The sequence below is a fragment of the Paraphaeosphaeria sporulosa genome (genome assembly GCF_001642045.1).
Source record: "Paraphaeosphaeria sporulosa strain AP3s5-JAC2a unplaced genomic scaffold CC84scaffold_10, whole genome shotgun sequence".
NCBI classification, from domain to species: domain Eukaryota; kingdom Fungi; phylum Ascomycota; class Dothideomycetes; order Pleosporales; family Didymosphaeriaceae; genus Paraphaeosphaeria; species Paraphaeosphaeria sporulosa.
Genome location: NW_017253369.1, coordinates 493526 through 510516, shown reverse-complemented (window position 1 = coordinate 510516; position 16991 = coordinate 493526). Strand labels below are relative to the sequence as shown.

At 52.9% G+C, this 16991-nt stretch overlaps 8 protein-coding genes across 8 annotated transcripts; 4 read left to right on the top strand and 4 right to left on the bottom strand.

Moving 5' to 3' along the window:
* Positions 1-741: 741 nt before the first annotated feature.
* On the bottom strand, positions 742-1893 carry CC84DRAFT_1167705 (uncharacterized protein). The gene is made up of 3 exons (XM_018179240.1): positions 1485-1893; positions 1238-1434; positions 742-1095 (listed from the first exon to the last, which is right to left on the bottom strand). Exons 1-3 carry the CDS (start codon positions 1700-1702, stop codon positions 812-814), a joined length of 699 nt encoding a protein of 232 aa, XP_018031860.1. The 5' UTR covers positions 1703-1893; the 3' UTR covers positions 742-811.
* A 2052-nt stretch (positions 1894-3945) lies between these two features.
* CC84DRAFT_1153343 (acetamidase) lies at positions 3946-6024 on the top strand (the record flags this gene model as incomplete). The annotated part of the gene is made up of 4 exons (XM_018176835.1): positions 3946-4407; positions 4473-5359; positions 5461-5822; positions 5870-6024. The coding sequence occupies exons 1-4, from the start codon at positions 4135-4137 to the stop codon at positions 6022-6024; spliced, it is 1677 nt and encodes a 558-aa protein (XP_018031859.1). The 5' UTR covers positions 3946-4134.
* Positions 6025-6331: 307 nt separating this feature from the next.
* On the top strand, positions 6332-7175 carry CC84DRAFT_1167701 (acyl-CoA N-acyltransferase). The gene is made up of 2 exons (XM_018179239.1): positions 6332-6673; positions 6722-7175. Exons 1-2 carry the CDS (start codon positions 6427-6429, stop codon positions 6925-6927), a joined length of 453 nt encoding a protein of 150 aa, XP_018031858.1. The 5' UTR covers positions 6332-6426; the 3' UTR covers positions 6928-7175.
* On the bottom strand, positions 6570-8156 carry CC84DRAFT_1167700 (amidohydrolase 2). The gene is made up of 2 exons (XM_018179238.1): positions 7983-8156; positions 6570-7874 (listed from the first exon to the last, which is right to left on the bottom strand). Exon 2 carries the CDS (start codon positions 7787-7789, stop codon positions 6953-6955), a length of 837 nt encoding a protein of 278 aa, XP_018031857.1. The 5' UTR covers positions 7790-7874; positions 7983-8156; the 3' UTR covers positions 6570-6952.
* A 97-nt stretch (positions 8157-8253) lies between these two features.
* CC84DRAFT_1127209 (putative MFS quinate transporter) lies at positions 8254-10067 on the top strand. The gene is made up of 3 exons (XM_018175766.1): positions 8254-8465; positions 8515-9312; positions 9371-10067. Exons 1-3 carry the CDS (start codon positions 8396-8398, stop codon positions 10057-10059), a joined length of 1557 nt encoding a protein of 518 aa, XP_018031856.1. The 5' UTR covers positions 8254-8395; the 3' UTR covers positions 10060-10067.
* Positions 10068-11339: 1272 nt separating this feature from the next.
* CC84DRAFT_1189810 (uncharacterized protein) lies at positions 11340-13094 on the top strand (the record flags this gene model as incomplete). The annotated part of the gene is made up of 5 exons (XM_018181076.1): positions 11340-11439; positions 11489-11962; positions 12012-12315; positions 12362-12684; positions 12739-13094. 5 exons carry the CDS (start codon positions 11340-11342, stop codon positions 13092-13094), a joined length of 1557 nt encoding a protein of 518 aa, XP_018031855.1.
* Positions 12771-14971, bottom strand: CC84DRAFT_1262557 (MFS general substrate transporter; the record flags this gene model as incomplete). The annotated part of the gene is made up of 5 exons (XM_018185158.1): positions 12771-13489; positions 13546-13827; positions 13893-14381; positions 14452-14668; positions 14784-14971. Coding segments are annotated over 5 exons (1465 nt in total), but the record flags the coding sequence as incomplete, so codon positions are not given.
* Positions 14972-15447: 476 nt separating this feature from the next.
* On the bottom strand, positions 15448-16893 carry CC84DRAFT_1167697 (beta-1,6-glucan biosynthesis protein-like protein). The gene is made up of 4 exons (XM_018179237.1): positions 16514-16893; positions 16362-16462; positions 15901-16309; positions 15448-15836 (listed from the first exon to the last, which is right to left on the bottom strand). Exons 1-4 carry the CDS (start codon positions 16736-16738, stop codon positions 15774-15776), a joined length of 798 nt encoding a protein of 265 aa, XP_018031853.1. The 5' UTR covers positions 16739-16893; the 3' UTR covers positions 15448-15773.
* Between the last annotated feature and the right edge of the window lie 98 nt (positions 16894-16991).

Here is a 16991-nt window from a genome sequence, read left to right as displayed (position 1 = left end):
CTCACCTGAGGATTCCTCCATGGGTTCGTCTTCCGACTCGCCATCTACGCGTTGCCTCTGTCTCGCCATTCCTGCACCACATCTCGGCCCTTGCTCGAAGTTGACTTTGGGACCCTAGGCCAAAGTTTGTAGGTCCGTCCTGACTGCACCAGAGTACCTGGTGGCGGACACGCTGCCACAAAGCGAGCTGCCTAGTCTTCCAAACCGCCGCAACGCCATGCGGTGAAGGTGAATCATAGAGGGCTGCTCGGACTTTCATCTTCACCTGCTTTAGAAACTAGCCCTGGAAAGCACAGAGAACACGCAAGCAAAAGACTGAATGGAATGTTCAATTTCACTGGCTTTCGAAGTGACACTGAATTATAGACGAGGAGTATCGCATATGGGGACATTGAGGGGAACTTGGACTAGCCTGATAATACTCGCAATATTAGAGATGTGAGAGAACTGCCTGTTGATCTACATTGATAGTCTAGGTCCTTGATGTCAAGATCTCCATGGAACCTTGCGATTGGGTACTTTTTCCAATACCATGATAGCCCAAGATCTCCCATAGACGGGACAGCTTGCGGTCTCATGTCCAGCCATCTAGTGCGAGGCTCTAGTATTTATCCAGGTCAGTGACACCGCATTGTGATATAGGTGACTCCTGGATCCGTTCTGAACAGGCATGTTTCTTAACACGACATAGAACACAGATCTGACAATGTCAACTACTTCCATGAAAACCATAATAGAATGTGCTACTCCCGCATTCATGATCTGCGTCTGGGATCAACAGATGCCTGACACCTTCCCACGATCCTCCACCTCAAACCATCTTTCCCTCCTTCTCCATCCTCATGGAAACCTCCACCAGATCATCATTAAGCAACGGCTCCTTCTCAATCCCACACACAACCTGCTCCAACATCGCCGCCGCACACTGCTCCACCTTGATGCTCGGCACACTCATCGTATAATACAGCACCGACGCAAATGCTCTCTTTGCAATTCCCCCGTCAGTAATCAACCCCGGCTTCGCAGCCATAGCTTCAAACCCCTTCTCCTTGGAAAAAGCGAGGACTTGGCTCTCTGTCGCGCCCCTCATCAAGCCTAAAGTGTGGAATACAAAGTTAGCGAAATGCTCAAAATCAACGGAAATTAGGTGTTCAAGCCTTAGCTTATAACACAAGTCTGAAGTTCTTAGACAATGACAACAGCCGAGCACAACCATTTTGTACCCAGGGTTTCATACTGTACTTGGGCTTGAAGCTCGGGGTCTTGGTCTGGTCGCGCTCCCCGGCGATGCCGCTCATGTAGATGAAGCGGAAGGGCTTGCCCATGCCGGCTTCATGCATGGTGCGGAGGCCGACCATCGTGGAGGTTTGGCAGACTCGCACGACTTCCTCCCAGAAGTAGTTTGACGATTTGGAGGGTGTGATGGCTATGGTCCTTGTGGCGTGTCAATACCCATGGCGCAGGGTCTGAGTTGGAAGAGTTACCAAATGCAACCATTTGCGTCCTTGAACGCAGTCTTAGCTTCGTCGCTATACTGATCATAGTCATTCACCACGACGTTTTGCAGCTTGGGGGATGAAGGGGGAGATGTGAGGGCGCGTCGTGTGATAGCAACGACGGAGCTGATGTCCTTGCGAAGGAGGCTTTGGCGGAGGATTTCGGTGCCTACAAAGCCCGTTGCACCGACAATGATGAGCTTCATCGTGGCTGATATTTTCTAGTACCTCTTTACAGCGCTTTTGCTGGTGCTTCGATTGAAGGCAGCAATAGGACGGGTCACTACCGTACTATATAATCTCACGGGCGTAGGAAGGAGCACTTGCCGTATGGGGTTATGTTTATCTCCGAGGTGTCCTAAGTCACGCACGCTTCAAAGGCTATCTGTGTTTCACTCACTCTGAGAAGCTGGTGATCTTCTGCAAGGCCAAGAAGCACAAGAATCGATCAGATTAACGTGTTTTACAAGCGAGCGGCGCGTACAAGCGAGCGGCGCACCCCACCAACTTTACGCACCTATCTCATCTTAACCTACAATGGCTCCACACAACAATGCTCAATTACCTTCAAATGAAGCAGATATTCAGCTTGCTATCTTATCTATCAATACAAAACAGATTCAAGGCAATCGACCTGCTGCTGCAGTCTACAATGTACCCGAAACAACGCTCCGCCGCCGACGCGCTGGGAAGCCTGCCCGACGCGATTGCCAGCCCAACTCAAAGAAGCTCACTGAGCTAGAAGAGGAGGTGATTGTTAGATATATACTTGACCTGGATCAACGTGGATTTGCGCCTACGTACGCGGCTGTACGCGATATGGCTGATAAACTGCTGGCTGCGCGCGGCGCTGGTCAGGTCGGCGTCCACTGGCCGCGCAACTTTGTCAAGCGCACGGATAGTCTCACAACGCGTTTCAATCGAGCCTATGATAGGCAGAGAGCCCTGTGTGAGGATCCGATATTAATCAGAAGCTGGTTTGAGCTCGTAGAGCAGACAAAGACCAAGTACGGCATCTGCGATGACGATGTCTATAACTTCGACGAGGCTGGCTTTATGATGGGCAAGATTATGACTCAACTCGTTGTAACAGGATCAGAGCGGAGAGGCAGGCCAAAGGCTATCCAGCCTGGCGACCGTGGATGGGTCACAGTGATCGCTGCAATCAACGCTGCTGGCTGGTCAGTCCCACCGTTCCTTATTTTCGCTGGCCAGTATCATCTATCTGCCTGGTACGAGGAAGCAGAGATCCCACGCGACTGGGCGATTGCAGTCAGCGACAACGGCTGGACGAACAATGAGCTAGGAGTAGAGTGGCTAAAACACTTTAACGCTTATACGAAGACTCGTGTCGTTGGTGCGCGTCGCCTGCTCATCCTTGATGGCCATAAGAGCCACCACTCTCTTGAGTTTCAAGAGCTCTGCAAGGAGAATAATATCTATACTCTTTGTATGCCACCTCACTCATCTCACCTGCTACAGCCGCTTGACGTTGGCTGCTTCTCGCCGCTGAAGCGCGCGTACAGCCGTGAGATTGAGAGTCTAATCCGCCACCACATCAACCACATCACGAAGCTCGAGTTTCTGCCAGCCTTTAAGGCAGCCTTCACGCGATCATTTACGGCAGCTAATATCTGCTCAGCCTTTCGAGGCGCAGGCCTTGTTCCTCACCAGCCAGACGTTGTTCTATTAAAGCTAGATGTGCAGCTCCGTACGCCTACACCAGCTGCTCTACCAGAGGCTCTCTGGGAAGCCAAAACGCCGAGCAACGTACGTGAGCTTGAGGCTCAATCAACATTAATACGTAATCGTGTGCGGCGACATAAGAGCTCATCACTAGCCTCAATTATCCAGGCAATTGACCAGCTTAAGAAGGGAGCTGAAGTGATGATGCTCTCAGCTGAGCTGATGCGCGATCGGATCACCAGCCTTGAGAGGGCTAATGAGGCAGCAACAAAGCGTAGGCAGCGTAAAAAGAGGCGGATACAGAAGCGCGGGACCTTAACAAAAGGAGAGGGAGAGGATATACTGGCTCAAAAGGAGGCTGACCAGCAGATAGAGCGTGAACAGCGTCAAGGTGGAGAGCGATCAGGCCTCAGCCGCCAGGCTCTTGCGCGCTGCAAGAAGTGTAGAGAGACTGGGCATAACTCCCGTACGTGCAAAATAGATAGTTTAGATACTATTTAATCTACTATATTAATATCTATACATTGTTCTACACGGTTGTTAAGATATACATCTGCAGAGGTGCGCAAAGTTGGTGGGGTGCGCCGCTCGCTTGTACGCGCCGCTCGCTTGTAAAACACGTTAGAGTATTCAAGCATACGAGCCAATGAAGATGTGATGGTAAGATGCGCATTGCTTGGGCACTGAGCATTTCTTTTCTCCAGCAACCGGGGGTTCACACAATGACCTGCTCGCTCAACACTACAATACAAAGAAGATTCTCAGAATCCTTGCACCATGGCGAGCATAGACAATGTTGTGCCCCTCAACATCCCCCGCGCTGTCACCACGCTAACGGCATCTGGCCAACCTCGGCTCCACGTTTACCCCAACCTTCATCTACGGGATCAGTCCAACTTCCACCTTCTCCCAGTCTATCTTCTTCTTCTGATCCTACTCATATCTTATCGTGATGGCCGCTCAACCACAACTGCCGGCTCGATGGCAGTTCGTTGCCTGGCAGAAGAAAGACGAGCAATTCGCACGCATACCTCCCGATTGGCGTATATCTCATGATCGGCATCCCGCACCCAATGCGACTAATTTCTTGGACATACCAAGAAAATGTGGCATATTGAGCGACGAAGAGTTGAAAATAACAGAGGAGTACGATGCGACTGCATTGGCAGAGGCAATCAGAGCAAGGAAACTCAAGAGCGTGGATGTTGCGCGAGCTTTTTGTAAGGTATGGAAATTCCTCCAAGACGTTCGCTTTTACTATGAAACAATCGGCGCTGACGGTGAATCAAGAGAGCTGCTGTAGCACACCAACTGACCAATTGCTTGACGGAGATATTCTTTGAAGATGCTTTGAAGAGGGCGAAAGAGCTAGACGATCATCTGGAGTCAGGAAAGCCTCCGTTAGGACCGCTGCACGGCGTACCTGTGTCTTTGAAAGACACTTTCAAGGTCAAAGGGTACGATGCGTCCATAGGCATCGCTGCGTTATGTTTCAAGCCTTCCCAGGACAACTCCGTACTGGTCGACATCTTGCTGAGCGGTGGCGCTGTGCTGTACTGCAAGACCAATGTGCCGCAAACGCTTGCAGCGCTAGACTCACACAACAATATCTTCGGACGCACACTCAACCCACTGAACACAGCCGTGACGGCTGGTGGCAGTTCCGGCGGCGAGGCAGCGCTCCTAGGAATGAGAGGCTCCGTCTTAGGCGTGGGCACAGACGTCGGCGGTTCGATACGCGTCCCAGCTATGTGCGAGGGTCTTTATGGTGCAAAACCCAGCGACGGACGTGTCCCTTACGCCGGCCAAGAAGGCGGGAGCAAACCAGCGGTCGCGAAGTTGGGCGTAAGTGCGAGCGCCGGGCCGATGGCACATTCGATGCGCGACATTGAGCTGTTCTTCAAAGTCGTATCAGACCAGAAGCCGTGGGAACTAGATCCCGATGTAATACCTGGTCCTTGGAACTCACTTTCCTCTCTAGCTGGGAGAAAGCTACGCGTTGGCGTCGTAAGACGAGATGGCGTCGTGGAGCCACTTCCGCCGATTATGAGGCTCATAGAAGAGGTCGCGCTCAAAATGCGAAAATCGGGCATTGAAGTCGTGGAGCTCGACATCACACCTATCTTCTCGAAGTGCCAGTCGCTTATTAACGCTCTCATGGGCGTCGAGGGAGGAAAGTACGACAGTCCCCGGTACAAAGTCGCTATGTCTTAGACGGAACCAACTTGTACATGAACCCACTTTTGTGACTTAGCTGACTTCGTGCCCGCGAATATAGTTCTATGTTCGACCTGCTCGAATCATTTGACGAGCCGCTCTCGCCATGGATACAGCCACGCATGCGTCGCAAGGAGCCTGTGGCCTTCGAAAAGCTCCGAGAGCTCCATGCACAGAGGTTGAAACTGCAGACAGAGGCCCTCCAGATCTGGAAACGAGTCGATGCTTTCATCTGTCCCGTTGCGCCTCATCCCGTGCCAGAGATCGACAAGTACAATGCTGCGAGCTACACCAGTTCTTTCGTGCTGTTGGATTATCCCGCGGGCACAGTTCCAGTTCGTTTGTTCGAAAAGAAGGATGAACAAGGTGATATGACGAAGTTCCCAGTGCTTGGAAGCTGGGATAAGCGAAATCGAGAATTATGTGAGTTAAACCTTTTCCGAAAGCATCATTTGGCTAACTGAACTTAGGGTCGCGAGTAGATCGGTCAGTGTACATCGGTACGCCCTTGTGTGTACAAGTCGTAGCGCCCAAATTGGAAGAGAGAAGACTATGCGAGGCCATGGTGGCGATCGACAGTGCATTGAAGGCGGGCGAAATGGAATCATACATAGCTAAGTTATAAATCTATACATAATTTGAATGAATCTGAATTTCTAAGCCTAGTACTTTGTTCATCCAGGTTTCATAAGCTATATGTTCGCTTTGTGACTCCTAGAGATACAGTAACGTTTGGAAGCATTAGCCACCAGATTCAAACCCAAAAGATCCTTTGCTGGTGACATGTTGCCTCCCGCAAAATAGCTTAGATAGTTATGTCACATGTTGTACCGCCCGTGTGTAGCCGGTGCGGATCTGCGAGGCGACTGCTTATCAAAAACGGCTTAGTCAAACTGGGGAAGCTGAGCGACTGGCGCCCTACACGCCGTGACGCATCACTATACAAAGCTAGTGGGCAGTACATGTTCTCTTCACTACAGAAGGACGTGCAGTATCATTTTCTCATTCTTTACTCTCAGCTACCAGCATGTCTGTGTCTACCCTCAGCAAAGCCGACTGGTCCCAGTGGCAGAATCTCTTTCGCCAATACATCGCCTTCTACAAGACCTCCATTCCGGAGGCGCAATATGAGAACACCTTCAATCGAATTATCGATCCGCAAGGAGATCTGCATGCGTTTGCTATTCGCGAGGAAGACGGGACGCTGAATGCCATTGCGCACTATCTCTTCCATACAACCTCTTGGTCGGATAAGCCTGTTTGCTATCTGAACGGTACCTTGTCCCGCGTCTGTCTTGATGATATTTTGCTGAGATTAATAGATCTATTCGTCAATCCTGATATCCGTGGAAAAGGCTATGGGAGGAAGCTGATCGTGGCGTGCGGCAAGGCTGCCCAGGAGAAAGGCTGCTCCAAGTACTACTGGCTGACGCAGCACGAGAATAAAGTCGCAAGGAAGCTCTACGACACATTCGGAGAGTCAGGGTTTGCGGAGTATCGAATCAAGTTGCCGAGCGACAAATGGTGAAGGGTCTGGAGGAAAGCTGGCTGTATCATTTCCAAAGCTCTTGCGCGTTTAGAGAAAAGACTTCTTCTGTCAAAGCAGCGGCGTCGGTCCATTCTATGCATCGCTCGACAAATGGCCGTACGTCGAGCCCGTCGAATCGTGTGTGCGGCCAGTCTGATGCAAAGACTACTCTATTGCCGGCTTTCTTCAACAGCTCGCGTGCAATGACCTCGATGCCGCGCATCTCTGGGTCCGGGTCAAAACGATATGCCGCTGAGAATTTAATCCACGTATTCCCGTCCTGTAGCAAGTTGACAAGCGATCGAAATCCGTATAACTTGTAAGGATCCAATGGGTACGCTTTGTCGTCAACCGAGGGTAATTTCGGGGCACCGCAGTGCGCAATGACTATTCGTACACCAAGACTTCCGGCGGCGCGTTCAAGGATTGGTATCGACTCCATGCCGATGTAGAGCTCAAGGACCCAGCCGAGAGGTCTTATGACATCTGCGTAGCTTTTCAGCAGATCATTGAGCGACTCTTCGGTAAACTGCACATTGGTTGATTTGAGATTTAGGCGCACTCCTCGAACGCCCAACTTATGCCATGCTTGAAGCGTGGACATATCAACTGCGTTGGGATCGATGCCGACGACGCCGCGACCGTTGGCAGGCCCTATTTCCTTGAGGGCATCCAGGAGGCAAGAGTTGTCATCGCCGTAGATCGAGGGCTGTACCAGCACAATCTTGGAAATCCCAATCGTACTTTCGAATTTCATCGCGTGCTGGAAGTTGTGCAGCGAAGGAACGTACGCTGCATTGGCAACGAGCGGATACTCCGGGGAAGTGACGTGCATATGGCAGTCCCATGCGCCTGCAGGCATTCTCCGGGACAGTGTTGAAAATGGCGAAACATTGTCGTGAAGTTGAGCTGACTGACGTAGTGGTTGAAGGTAGGATTTTGCAGGCCTGAAGAAACGAGTCAGGACGTGATTGATCAAAGATCTAAGAGAGTAGATAAGACCCGTCCTCTGATCAGGCATACTGAGCACGAAGAGAGGGTGCAAGGTGACCTACCAATACCACGTGTGGCCAACCCAGCGAGCATATAAGACCTCTCTACGAGCCGCTCGGCATATCATTGTGGATATCTGCGGTGGGCCTGTTCCTACATGTCGGGATAAACATAAACGCGTACAGCGCAACTAATTTATCGGGAAAATCCATCGTCAGGTTTATTGTGAAGGTGGTCCCACGGAAGTTGACCGAGGGATCGGCGGAGATGACCGATTTTGCACCACGTGAGGCGCTAATCAGGGAAGCACATACCCAGTTCCACACGACACCAGTTTTTCTCCATGCCCTGGTGGTCCCCATACCCCGGAAGTGTTCCCCAGATGTAATGGAGCGTGCGCAGTGCATATATTGTCGTCTTCCGCTGCAGTCGTGCCAGCAACTTTGATCGTCATCTCTTCCCCACTACCACCAAGATGGCCCCGAAGATGTCCCCGTTCTATCTGCTTGCTGTCGTTATACTGGCGTCCGGTGGTATCCCAAAAGGTATGCGTCACCTCGCAAAGGTTCGATTTGTCCTCACCAGTGGATTCAGGTTACGACGAGGGAGGTTTCAGTGCAAGTGTAACCTTGCCGGCGTTTAAGGCTGATTATGGCCTCAACAAAAACCTCTGGGTCGGCAACGCAACTGGACTTGCCAATCGCACTGCCAATATCAGCTCCTTTGGTGTTCTCGGGGCTGCATTTGGCGCGATCATTGCATACTTTCTCAACGACAAGGTCGGAAGACTATGGTCGTATAGAATTGCAGTACTGGTGTGGGCTAGCGGCATCCTAATGCAGGTCTTCTCCTCCGGAATCTTTGGATTTCTTCTCTTTGCTAGGATCTGGGGAGGTCTCGGCGCAGGTGGCCTCACAGTCATTTCACCGCTCTTCCTATCCGAGATTGCGCCGACGAAGTCCAGGGGGATGGTGACCAGCATGTACATGGTAGTCTTGCTGTCCTTCCTGTCGCTGGGCTTTTTCATCAATTACGGGGTCAGCAAGCACATGGCTCAAAGCAGGGCACAGTGGCAGATCGTACAGATGATTCCGTTGATCCCAATGGGCTTCTGCTTCTTCGCCTCGTGGTTGCTTCCAGAAAGTCCCCGGTGGTTAGCCTCGCGAGGCCGCCGAGAGGACTGCATCGCCGCGCTTGCTCGTCTTCGAGGAATGTCTCACGATGACCCCGCCCTGATGGGCGAGTATGAACGAACCGAACTGGAGGCGAACGCACTCATCGAGATGTCCAAAACCTCTATGCCGCAGATTGCGAAGGAATGCTTTACAGACCCCAACCTGCGTAACCGATATTTCCTCGCGGTTGCACTGCATACCATTGCCCAATGGACAGGTAAGACGGAACATTGGTTCGTGGTAGAACTGGCTTTGCTGATTTTGTACTTCCCCAGGTGGCAATGGAATTACCTACTATATCTCCGACATTTTCCAGTACGCTGGTGTCAAGGGATCTGAAACCTCGCTCATTACATCTGGAGCCTACGGTCTCGTAAAGCTGTTCGTGACAATGGTCTTCGCCTGGGGTCTCATCGATAGGCTCGGTCGCAGACGCTGCATGCTGGCCGGCTTGACTCTTCAAGGCATCACTCACATTTACATGGCCATTTACTTCGGTGCTATCGGCCAAGGAAACCAACCTGCTTCCGATGCTGCAATCGCATCGGTGTTCATCTATGCGACGGGCTGGTCTGTCGGTCTTTGTACGATCCCATACATCTACGGGACGGAAATCTTCCCCACCAAGGCCCGCAGTTTCGCATACGCAACCACCATGGCACTTCACTGGTTCTACCAATTCGCTGTTGTGCGAGTGACACCGGTCATGTTGACGGCGCTTGATAAATGGGGCGCGTACGTGTTCTGGGCCATGATCTGTGCGATTGGAGTTGTCGTGCTGGGCTTGTGGGCACCGGAGACCAAGGGTGTGCCGTTGGAGCGCATGCCCGAACTTTTCGATCACGCATGGTACAAGTGCTGGAAGTCAAAGTTGGACCCGCGCAACGACTTTAGGGAGTCGTATGAGGGGAAAGCTGAGGTCAAGTACAGTGTTGAGCAACGCGAGAGTGATCCTCGTGCGTAGATTCCGATAGTAATCCAAAAATTGTTGTTCATAATAGTCGCTATCCTGTTATGCTGCAACATGCACCAACGCGAGAGAGTCAACACGTCAGTGCAGATTGTCGTCGATTGACAATTATTGGAAATCGAATCGCAAGAAAGCCCACTCGTAGAGCCAGCATGAAGTGGACCGTATGCAGTGGCTGCCACCAGAATCTGGACTATTGAAAACCTCATCCTGTGGGCACTCCCTATATAGGGTATAATCAAAAGCCTATCATGAAATTCGATAGCCCCAGAAAGTCTAGTTTTTATTTTCGCTCAAAGTCTTGGAAATTCGATGCGACAATGTGAAATGTTGCCGAAGGCCATGGGGTAAAGTAGAGTGGGGGAAGTCTCGGACTTTGACCGGCTACCGGTAACTTAAAGAGGCAACGGACTTCTCCGCACGTGCTCGACAAATTGTCCTCCCAGCCCCAATCTCCCCACATGGGGAACCATCGACCACGGAACATGTCCGAGACTTACTCGCAAGCGAAAGAAATTCCGCGAGAAAGTTGATGAGCCATGGAGAGCGCGGCTGTTCAGAAGCGGAACCCGAAGAAGAGTGCTTTCTCGTGTGAGGCATGTCGGAAACGAAAGGCGAGTAATTTCCGTGCAGAGGTGTTTCTTGAAGCTCATGAGTTGTTGCAGGTGAAATGCGATGCTAATCACCCGATTTGCAATCGATGCAAAGCGAGAGAGGATACGTGTGTCTACAAATTGTAAGAGAAGTGAATTAGGTTCTCATTGATCCAGGGCGGGTGCGATCGCATGTGGCGCTCACTGCTGGTATGCGTCGTAGCCGCTTACGCGCAATATCTACATTGTGATGATCTAGTTATAAGAGGCTTATGGTTGTAGATCCCCAACGCTGTCGTACACACAGCGGCTCGAACAACGAGTTGAACAGCTCCAAGCCGCCTTGCTGGAAGCACAGCAAAACCAAAACCAAACAAAACTTGTGAAAACCGATACTCCAGAGGCTCCAACCTCAGCATCTGAAAGCCATCCCAGTCCTAGTCCGCCTCGGGCAGTTGAAGCATTGAGAATCGAAGCAGATGGACGGCTCTCATACCACGGCTCCACAAGCCTGTTCCAACTACCCGATAGCACACATCTTCAAGCAATCAATCGGACCCACGCAGACTATCAAAATGAGTCCGACAAGGAAAGCCTCGTGAACAATGCTTGGCGAGAAAGAGCTTACGAAAGACTTGCGGATATCCCGGTATGTAACTACGCTGTGGGCTGCTTCACGTGATGCTAACGGATACGCAGGACCCGTTTCGATGGCTTCTAGACTCGCACTTCTGCTGGGTCCAGCCGCTGTTCAACTTCGTATACAGACCAGCTTTCACTCGTGTGTACCCCTCGCGCTTGAAGCATCGGCAGCTGATACCAGCGTCCAGGTGACATGAAGTCGGGAGGACCCTACTTCTCCCAGGCCCTTTTGAACGCCGTCCTCTCCCACTCCGTCCGCTGGTGCCGCGGCGAACCCGGCATGTCCGCCCTCCTAACTCCCTTCGAAAACGGCGCCATCTTCGCCAAAAACGCCGTCCGAGACCTCTTTTCAGACGTGCAACACGGCCACAGCAAGATCCCCACGGTGCAAGCCCTGCTCCTCCTCAGCGCGCAGCAGTGCGGCAGCGGGAACAGAACGCAAGCATGGCTGTACAGCGGAATGGCGTTTCGATTGATAGATGACATGGGCATTTGTGTGGATGGCAAGAAATATGCAAGTGCAGGCCATCTCTCAGCGGAAGATATCGAGATCCGGAATCGGCTGTTCTGGAGCTGTTATTTCTGGGACAAGTTGATTAGTCTGTATTTTGGGCGCTCGCCTATACTGCAGAACTCGGAGATCAGTCCGCCGAGGGTGTTGAGTACGCCTTTCCTCATCTCGCTGTTTCGTGGTTTTGACTGTGCATGCAGTGGACGACACGGCGGAAATCGAGCCCTGGACGCCCCACGGCCTCCCCTCGACAACCTACCGCCCCAAGCAAGCACACTCCATCTCCTGCTTCATTCAGATGTGCGCGCTCGCTGAGATCCTGAATGAGATCTTGATAAACTTGCACAACCCCTCGAGGGAGCTGCCCCGGTCGCAGGCGTACAAGTGCGCGGACGCGCAAAGCGGGAAGCTGAGAGATTGGTGGAGAGATCTGCCAGAGCACTTGAAGATCAATGTTTCGGACGCCGAGCTGGAGTGTCCACCGAGTCACATCGTGACGCTGAAGTACGTATAGCTTCGATCGAGGAAGTGGCTTGGTTAACAGAAACAGCTGCCTCTTCCACACCATCAACATCCTGACGAACCGCGCAAAGCTAAAGTTGAGTCGCGAGCCAGGCCTGGCGGGTCAGACGGCAGAAGACAATCCACTAGTCCAGTGCATGTCCTCCGCGACATCCATAATCACCCTGTTCAACCTGTACACGCGCACCTTCGGCGACGGCCACGTAGTTTTGAGCCTAGCCTACAGCGTCTACACCGCAGCGTCGATCTTTCTGCTCGAAGTGCAGGCGCTGGGCCAGGCGGCGCCCAGCACGCTGGAGCGGCTTGCGTTCTGTGTGGGAGCGCTGGATCGCCTGAGAGTCACGAGTCCTGGTATGTCTATCCACAGTCCGAAGGCCCAAAGATATTTTGCTGACCATATCGAAGTCATCGCAACAGCCTCCGACCTCATAGCGCGCGAGCTCACCGCCCTTGGCATCCATACCATGCCTATGCTTTCCTCTCCATCGAACCCCAGCGCAGGCGAAAACCCTTCGGCCCACACACACCCGGGCCTACCTCTCCCCATGGACGCCTCAACGACGTTGAACACGTTTCCAACAGCCCATGGACCATCCAATCGACCGGGACCTACCGCTAGTTTGGATAATCCATATCTGGGCGGCGAGATGGACGACGGACTGGGGTTCAATCTGCTCGACATGTCGAGCGAGATGTACTCGACGTTTTCGCAGATTGAGCCGATCAGCGTGACGATGAACCCGGGGTTTGACATCTTCTAAACCCTAGATCGCCAGCGTCTGGTCAGCAAGATCGCAGCCGTGCAGCCGAGACCACGGATCCACGTCGCCTTCAGGCCCTTCCCCAATCGTTCCCACACGAGGAACCCTAATCCCCCTTTGTCTCCAGCAGAAAACTCAAATCCTCCAACGTCCGGCCGTGCGTCTCGGGGAAGACAGCCCAGACGATGCCCGCCTCGGCGACCAGCCACACGCAGTACATTACGTAGTACCGCCAGCCGATGGCATCCAGCGCAATGGGGTTGACGTACGCATTGAAGAAGTTACCGAGGCGGCCGACGAGCTGCTTAAACGCCAGGCCCTGCGAGCGCTGCGTGAAGGGGAACAGCTCCACGATGTAGGTATACGCCAGGGAGTTGAGGCCGATGTTGAGGAACCTTGGGGGGCTGGGTCAGCATGAGGGGTACATGAGGGGACAAGGCAGGCGACGTACGGATTGTACAGGAAGATAAATGCAATGCTGGTCGCAGCCGCTGCTTCCGAGCCTGTGATTGCGTATCTGGCCGACGCCACTGTCCACGCGGTGAAGCACGCGGCCATGCCGAGCGCGCCGAGGATGAACATGTGGCGCCGTGGGTACCGTGGGGCGAGGATGGAGAGCGGGACGCTGTTGAGGAGGGCCCAGCAGTTGTGGGCGAGGATGATGCGCTGGATAGTGACGTTTGAGGAGACGCCGACGATGCGGAGTACTTTGGCAAAGTAGTATGTTATGAGGCTGTTGACAGATTTTCTTAGCTTCCAACTCACACGATCCCAGAGAAGGGAGGGGGGCAGACGAACCCATTCCCAGAGACCTGCCCGAAGATGCCGGTAAGGCCGGAGACAGCGAAGCGATGAAACATTGCCCGCGAGCGGACCACATCCGCCCACATGAACCTCCTGGCCAACTCTTTCTCCAGCGCGATAGACGCCTGGATCTGCTCGTACTCCCTTCGCACATATTCCTCCCCTTCCTCCCCCTCACCGTGGTACTTCAACAACACTTTGTACGCCTGCTCGCCCTTCTGATTCGCGATCAGCCACCGCGGGGACTCGGGACAAAAGGGGAGAAACACGACTTGAATTGCACTGAAGACGGCCTGCAGCAGACTCGGGATGCGCCACCCCCAGGTCGAGTCCATAGCAAAGGTCGCCGTCGTCACGCCGCTCGCAATAATACTACCAATAAAGTAGTTCGCGCTGAAAAAGCTCGTCATCGTCGCTCTCTCCTTTGCATATGCCAACTCCCCAATGAGCGCAGAAGCCTCACAGACAACAAACAGAACGCCACTAAATGCCATTTAGTCCGAGCATTGCCTACCAGCCTCGGAGGAGCATGTGAAGAAGGAGCGAGACTTACAACCCCAAAAGCCAGCGTGAGGCAATAAACATATCCGCACTCATCGCGCCCGCCTGCAGTCCCGCGCCCAGCCACATAACACACGACCCCAGCGCGATAGTCCAGCGCCGCCCGCAGAGCCCGCTCACAGTTGGCTCGATGGGTACGGCACAGACCATCCCAAGGGAATGTATGGCATTCAGCAATCCGAGCTTGGCGCTGGAGGGATTATCAAAATCTATTAGTCCATAGAAATCACATCAGCAATCTAGCCAAGGCAAGTCAAAAAAAAAAAAAAAAGGAGAGGAAGACGGCGGCTTTGGGAAGAAATCAGTACAGGGAGAGGGACGTACAGTCCACCCACGACGGAACCGCCTGGAGGTTATTCATCATGGAGCCGTCGAAGCCGAGGGTCCACTCGGTGCCGATGCACGTCGGCACGAGGATGAAGTACAAGAACCGCAAGTTTGGCTTCTGGTACCATTTCCTCTTGTCTGCATTCACGATCTGCATGACGCGGGGTTCCCGTGGTTCTCTCATCTTTTCTGCTGTGAACCTAAGACCTGGGGCCAGGTGTAGTCTTAATGTGGATGCTGTAATGGTATCGAATGGATCAAAGAAGAATATAAAACCATTGCAGGCCAGGTGAAGAAAAACCGCGATCCCTGCAGGGCTAGGTTTGAGGGGCACAGCTAATCAAGCTGCTGGTGTAGTTACAGCCACTGTCGAAAAGATACTGTAATACCAAGAGTCGCTAATGGATTTGAGAACCTTGATGGTCGGCCAATCACGTCGTTGCGATAAGTCATTCTCTTCGTCCTTCCCATGAGACCTCTTACACATTTGTACAGACCGCTTTTGGCATGGGAGAGTTCATGTTCTCATGTTGTGGTGGGTGTAATTGTGTACTTCTCTAGCGGCTATCTGCCCCACGAATCGCTGGTGAGAATGAAATCCAAGGACCTGCGATGGTTGCAAGATTTTTTCCGGCCCATATCGAGGGTCATAGAAAGCAGGTTTTTGTCAGTGTCAAGGGTTAGGAATCGTAGTGCTGGGATCTCCGGGAACGAATGAAAAGAATAGAAGCCTGCTGCTTAGAAAACATTTGTAACAGCCCCAAATGCTAACTCTTAATAATTGTCAATGGCGGTGCTCTCCCACATAATGTTCTATCACATCTAATCCATGCATGCTGCGCCTTTTCACTACATAAACCGACATGCTTAAAACAGCTTTCCCTGATATGGCATGGCAAACGTGCAACATGCCGCCAGATTATACTCACCAACGCCGTCACCAATAACGCCATACGATATTCCATCTGATCGATTGACCGAACCAAATTAGTCTTCCCAACGCCTCAAAAATTTGGCCATGTCATCTGAAGGCATGGGAGCTGCCGCGACCTGCTCCTTGTATTAGTATATGCCAAAGCCATGGCTACAGCCATAAAGGAAGTTTCTCGCGTACCGTATTCTCCATGCTGGTGACCTTGTGCGTCTGACTCTGGGTAAGCGTCGTCTGCACGCTCGGGATCGGCAGGGCTGCTGTCGCAATCTTCACGGAGCTCGTCGGGTACAGTGGCTTTGCCTGTTTGGCCGTGATCTTGGTCGGCGGGACGGGTTGCATCGGCGCATATCGCGTGGCGCCGGTCTGCATGGTATATTCCACTTCATATTCGGCGTCTGCCACATTGGAGACATCGGCCTGATCTTTGACGGTCGTGTCGACTGCGGAGGGCCCGGTGGTGTCCTTCACGCTGCTCATGGCGGAGGTAAAGGCGGCGGAAAAGGAGCCCGTCATGCCCTTGTAGGAGAAGCGGTCTGAGAAGACTGTATAGGTGCCGCCCTTTGACCCTGCTGCGATGATCTTGACGTAGCTGAGCACCTTGCGTTAGCAAAAGAGAGCAGGCGCTGTTCTGGGATACGGACTATGCATTTGACGGTGTGTTTCCACCCACCGTGGTGGGGATCTTGCCCTGTACCGAAGTTCCTCCCTGTGCGAAATTGCCAGACGTTGTGATCGGGTACGTCTGTTCACAGTATCAGCGCCTCCAGCCTCGCGAGCGGGGTCGTCGACTGACGATTGTGTTGGCGTTTCCGGGGTCGTTGGGGCCTGCACAGAGGAAGACTTGGTACGTGGTAAGGTCGGTCTCGCCGGGCCCGCTGCCAGCAAAGTCCCACTTTACTTCAATTGCATCGCCGGCCGTGAGCACGGCTCCCTTTGCGGGTTTTGAGATCTCGATCCCAGCGCTCACCAGCGACGCGAGCGTGGTGAGCATCGCCAGCGGCACCAGTATTCGGCCCATGGTTGCAGCTCGGCCAAGGTAGCGACAGAGGAGGAGAGCGAGCGGTTCTGCGAGGCAATGCTTGGTGGGGTAGCGAGCGTGGGGTAGCAAGGTATGCGCGAAGGATTGCGGACGTCGGCGGGCGGGCGTGCTTTGAAGATGGCACGACGTTGACCTGCGTCCGAGCTTGATTTCATGAGTGGCGCCGCATATCGATTACGCGCCAGGGGCACCGAGGAGCTAACGATCGCCGCTGCCGCCGCTAAGCCGCGTT